Below are 6,000 nucleotides of genomic sequence, written 5' to 3' on the forward strand. Positions count from 1 at the left end.
CCTAGGCCTAAAGGCCACTGAGCTCAGTAAATCCCTTTCAGTGACTTCTAAAAACTAAAATGCTTTTGGCATAGTGTAACTCAATAGTTGTTGTTACCCCGGATGACAATAACAATAAAAATAACATAATACTAGGCTGCACATGTAATCTTCAAGCATGTAGGTGTCACAAACAGAGCTTCCTAAAGCACAATTGAGTTATCTGTTTTTGACGTAACCGTTTTTCCGGTGTTTTATTCATACTGTATGTGTATGTCCCTGAAATGTCGACAAAGAAACACATTTATATTTGAATATAAAGGATTAGAAACAAAGTGTCTCCCTGCTTATGAGAAGAAAAAAAAGAAGAGGGAAACAATCCGAGACTGCTCCCTTCCCACAGGAAACCAAATCACAGATTTTCATGCACAAGCTATAAATAGTATTGGAATATTTTTTACTGACGTTAAAGGAACACATACCTTTACATTTTAAATGGAACAGATTATAAGGAAGTGAAACCTCTTCCTGAATAAAGCTCGAGGCCACTATCTCTGTGCAAGGTGTAATTAATTATTTTCTAAGGCGTACAAATGCAGTAATGGTGGTTAGCTTGATGAAACGTAATTGTTTGGATTCATGTAGAAACACATAGTAGTGGGATGAGAAAACAACAGGATCACCCAACAAATGAGTCTCTCAAATTTCTATTTTATTTATATGAATTTATTTAGATTTATTATAATTAAGGTGCTAAATTTATTATACAAGCAATATTTCTGTACAGACAAACGTCTAAATAAGATAAGATAACATAGACTTCATTAATCCCACACTGGGGAAATTCCTGTGTTACAGCAGCTCAAAAGAAAACAAATGTACATACATCAGAATAACACAAATACACATTAACTAGACATAGGAGAAAAATATACAGAAAGTATTATAAGAAATAGAAAAAAATTAATTAGTTATAATAACAATAGTAATAATACAAACTTATTTACACGATAAACACCCTTATAAACAGACCATATATATATATACACAGATACTGTATACAGATGAATTAATTAATCATTAGATTATCTTTTTTGGTAATTTGACTTAATATTGAGAGACAATACAATTGAATGATATACAAAACAGAGAACTACAGTATGAAACTACATGAAAGAGGAATGTAACGTGGTAAAGCTTTAATGTGGTGTCGGACTGTCAGTGTAATGATCTGACTGCTCTTCACGATGAGTTTGACCAAATTTTCTTCAGCTTCATCTCCTCTTCATGGGTGAGGTGCAGCAGAGAAGACGAGCTGGAATTCAGCATTAGCGCAGCTGAAGGGCCCATGTCTAACTCCTCTTCCCTCACTGCAATGGGTTTCCATTGTAGTACACAGAGGCTGTAAAGTCTTGCTGAACTGTGCAGGGACTAGAGTCCGTGTTGATTTGGATGGCGGAAGCCTGGCTCACTTTGTAGGCATCCCAGCCAATTGTGGGTTTTGAGCTGTATGACTTCTTAATTCCCTGCGGATCAAATGGATAGACATCCCGGCTAGCTTTCAGAATATCACCTGAAGACAAAGGCTTGTAGGCGTTAAAATAGTTTTGGTTTGTGTTGTAGTGATAACTGCTAGTATGGGTGGTTGGTATGGGACTTGGCAAATTACTTCGCCACAACCGAAGATCCTCAGCAGCTAAGCTCGGTTGTTGGGGATTCATTTTAAATGTCAGGTCAGTCGGGAGGACTTCTACGTCCGAATACTTTGTTTGTTCGGAGAGTCCTTCCGGAGGAGGAACAGGAGGTAGCTGCTTAGCTCCATGCTTCAAGGCTGAGGACCCACACTGCTTGAGCCAGTCATGGAACACATACAGCGGTACCTCAATTTCCATCTTGCCTCCGTTCTGTTGAGTGATGCCGGGCAGTATGTGACTCAGATTGAGCTCAATTACTTCTGGACTCCCCTCCCAATTTTCTTTTGGCCGGATTGTTAAATCTGTCTTCGGAGAGCTGGGTTTTTGTGCCATTTTGGGGGCGCCTTCGTCTGTTCTCAGTGTCGGAGCAGACTCATACGTGGGGCTGATTGACGCTGTTGTAGCTTCGACGTCGACGGCATATGCCTCTCTGGCGTTCGCAGGATATGAATGTGGTGTGTCTCCTAAATCTGCTTCACCATCTTCCGTCTCACATCCGTCATTTCTCACCACCTGCGGGCGATGAGGACTGTACAAAGGGGAGGGTTTGTTCAAGAACTTTGGGTTCTTGCTGGATGAAGGTGGGGTGAACGATGAGGCGGGGCTGCTGTCGGTTTCCCGTCCTGAGGCTTTATTAACGCTAAGGTTCAGGGGCTCAGTCAATCCAGATGTTGTCTTGTACCGTTCTGCCAGGAAGCGTAGCTGCTCCAGTGGCTCCTTAACCCTGTCTGTTAGGTCGAGATGAGATGGAGAGAAAAGAACCCAGGGCTTCGGGGCAGGGGGGCTATGTGGTGTTAACATCAAGGAGTCGATAGAGACACGGGGGGCCAGAACTGCATTGTGTTGTACTGCACGGTAATGGCGCTGCAGAGGGAAGACACACTCATGTGGAGGTTGGAGGCTGGAGGTTGGCTGGAGGTTATGAGGGTTCTGTTGGAAAGATAAGTGGATCGTCAGTGCTTTAACTAACTGGAAATATGTAATTATTGGGATCTTAAGTAAGCTTTTTTTTGCACCAGAACCAGATTATTAACAAGAATAAACTGCTTATTATTATTATTATTATTATTATTATTATTATTATTATTATAAGTGTATCACATCATACCAGCTAACATGCATTTATAACCAAAAAGCCACTTGAGTAATTATTTACTACTTATTGTAATTAAGAATTTTTATTGAATCATAATCACATGAGTTAAAGTTTGTGTTGAGCAACTCTGCTGTCTTTCCAATCTTCTTTGAGTGTAAAATAATACCAACCTCAACCCAATGCATTGAGGGCAGTTTGCGTTTAGCCGCCCTCTGGCCATCAACATGTTTTTTGCTGTAGTTGGCAAAGAGGAAGTGCTTTGGTTGGCTACGAGGCAACACGTTCACCAATGTGCCCGTCACATGGCATTCGAATGGCAGAAGCAGCCTGCACAAATAAAAAATGTGTCAGATGAGTGAGTCTGGGAAGAAAACATAGCAGCCCCACTCTCCTGTACCATTTAACTCACTTCTCGTAGTGTCTGCGGGTGCAGGTGGCTGCACTTGTGCTTCGAGGGTTTCCTCCCAGCATGTTGTACACTTGTTTCCACAGCTGCTGAGCAGTCACCTGGAAGAGTGCAGGAGGTTTTTAGTGGCTTTTACTTACATCACTTCATTAATTAACAAGGGCAGTATAAGCAGTATTAGAGTGAGTGTTAGTTTTGACAACAATAGCTAAATAAATCATTATTCCATTGTTTTAAAAATTTAACATATTTTTAATAATAATAATAACAATAATAATAATACTGATAATAATACTTATCCGTGAATATGTGAAAAAAATTGAAAAATATTTGATTACCTGGTGGTAGCCACCCAAGTCTCTGACAACCTTGTACATCACAAATAGATCGACTGAAAATAGGGAACATATACATAATCAAACACACTTCATAATTAGAATGTAGGGTTATTATTTGATCAGTTAATATTGAGAATTGATTGATTGATTTTTAAAGGGTTGATAGATTATTAGACAATTTGTGGATTCTTTTTCGTCAACTAACCAATCAATTATTCGACTATTCGTTTTTAAATCAGAATCATAAACACAATTACAACTACTCATTTATGTCCGTATACATTAGTAGGCAGATAAATAATATATTCCTAATACCATATACTTGTATTATATAAAAATGTTTGGTGCATACAAACAAGTGAAATGCATTAAAAATCAATGTGTGATAAGATGAATAGTTATAAGTACTTTGTTTGAAGCCCAGATTTGGGATTCTTTCTATGGGTGTATCTTTCTTCTTCATGAACATGTAGAGATCGCTAAGGAACTGTTCCTCTGTCATCTCCTCCACCGGCTCTTTGGTTCTCTCCTCTCGGATCTCTCTGTGTGCCATTTCCATGTGTGCCTGAGAACACAAACGGAACACAAAAGATGATGTTTCACAACATTATTGGGATGTTAAATTTAATAAATTTAAAATTCATATCATATGCCAGTTTTTGACAAAATATAAAATCAATGTACAGTGCTACTTGACTAAACACATCTCAGGACCTGAGGTTCTCTGGTAACAATGCCTCACTGTTTCATGCTCACGTCATCTTGAGTGATGGTTGTCAAACACATATACTGTAGGTTTCTGAGCATATATCAATTTGTATCCCATGTCTGTACTTGCCTCATTCGATTCAACCCTCTCACTTGAGACAACATTGATATGACAGTCAAAAATGTCATCAATGCCCTCATTCATTCCTTCATTCCATTGTTTTGAAATACGGTTATAAATTAAACTTGTAAACATGTCAGTATACGTGTGCTCACATTTTTCTAGTTTGAGTTCAGAATCTTTGTTGTTTTCATTTAGTTCTTTTTTTTTTTTTTATCATTTACTATCTTGCATTTACTTTAATCGTGTCACCATCATCATATTAATGCTTTTTTTTATATTTTATTTTCAAATTTTTCAAGTTTTATGTAAACAAAGCACAGCGACAGAAAAGAAAAAACAACAACAAAATAACAAAAAAACATAATAATAATAAAACAGAGCTGCCAGATAAATTAAAAGCGTGTCTTGAATGAATGTAATATTGCCGTTACCTACATGGCCAGGTGTTACAAAAATACAAGTTGCAATACAGTCAAGAGCACATCTCTACAGAAAAGGATTACATGTCTTTAAGATAGTCAATGAATGGTCCCCAAATGCTCAGAAGGCGGTTTTGTGTTTTAGAGTTGTGGAAGCGTATCCTTTCCATCTGGATAATCCCAGTCATTTTGTTGAGCCATTTTCGAAAGCAAGGGGAGGTGGGGGACTTCCAGTCTAGGGGAATAATTTTCTTTGCAGCAACCATGCCAAGCATTAATGCTTGTTGTCTCTCAGGCGAGATATTAATACTTTTTAAACGTGGATATAATTATGTGAATATGATAATGCTTTTCAAAATAAAGCAAACACTTCACTCCCCCGATTTCTTTTTTTTTTTAGAGAATAAAGAGCTACTGCAACTTAAATGCATGTTGACCGAACGAAACTGACAATTGACAACATGGACGGAATATACAAGACAGTAAACCTTGGCAGCATATTCTTTTATTCTAGCATAGAGTAGACTTTATTCTATCATAGATACTTAGATACAAATAGATACAAAATCATAAAGCAATTCTATTCTGGATTATATGTGAAATAATGTTCCTCACCTGTGTTTCCATTGAGAGAGTAAGGTTGGATCTTATCTCATTGCCCTGATGATCAGAAAACAAGCTGTTGCATGTACAGTTTGTTCCCTCCGGTGTAGTAAAACTAACAAATCACTGCAGCCAGTTATTCATGTTGCGTCTGTCACACACCTGTCCTGAGTAGCTTTATGACAGTATGGGTAACTGACAGAAGGGGTGTTTATTCCAACCTCTTCCTGCCTAGATTGCTATCGTCAGACCAGTTGAACCTGCTCTTGAGCATGTTCCCAAAAACTGCACTGAGATATTCCACACAAAGTTGGCACAATTGGGAGAAAACCAGTGGAAATATGTGTTCCTATTATTCAAGTAAAAATAAGTCAAATTTGAACATATATACTGTATACTGCTCTCACTAGAGCCCCCCAAAAAACATTAGTTGCTATTCATCGTGTCATCATTAGGAGATGAGTATATGAAGAACTGAATTTTACACTGAAAGCACTACAGCAGTGTTACTGTGGGTGTTTAATTTAGCACAGTAAATAATATTGCATTATAATGTTTTTAGTATGGAGTATGTTAGCATTGGCAACTTATTGAGTATGGTAAATGTGGAAACAGGAAATGTACATGGCTGTC

General features: G+C 37.9%; 1 protein-coding gene across 1 annotated transcript; it reads right to left on the minus strand.

The window, feature by feature from the left end:
- Positions 1-508: 508 nt before the first annotated feature.
- On the minus strand, positions 509-5,545 carry arid6 (AT-rich interaction domain 6). Its single transcript, XM_039778854.1, has 6 exons — positions 5,380-5,545; positions 3,922-4,078; positions 3,514-3,566; positions 3,179-3,276; positions 2,940-3,096; positions 509-2,603 (listed from the first exon to the last, which is right to left on the minus strand). The coding sequence occupies exons 1-6, from the start codon at positions 5,389-5,391 to the stop codon at positions 1,347-1,349; spliced, it is 1,734 nt and encodes a 577-aa protein (XP_039634788.1). The 5' UTR covers positions 5,392-5,545; the 3' UTR covers positions 509-1,346.
- Between the last annotated feature and the right edge of the window lie 455 nt (positions 5,546-6,000).

Source organism: Perca fluviatilis, chromosome 17 (genome assembly GCF_010015445.1).
Source record: "Perca fluviatilis chromosome 17, GENO_Pfluv_1.0, whole genome shotgun sequence".
NCBI classification, from domain to species: Eukaryota; Metazoa; Chordata; class Actinopteri; order Perciformes; family Percidae; genus Perca; species Perca fluviatilis.

Excerpts from the sequence above, each read along its gene's own strand:
- arid6 (XM_039778854.1), bottom strand. Across the intron at positions 3,567-3,921 it reads AAATCTGGGCTTCAAACAAA|TCGATCTATTTGTGATGTAC; the intron begins GTACTTATAACT and ends CCCTATTTTCAG. Across the intron at positions 3,277-3,513 it reads ACTTGGGTGGCTACCACCAG|GTGACTGCTCAGCAGCTGTG; the intron begins GTAATCAAATAT and ends GCACTCTTCCAG.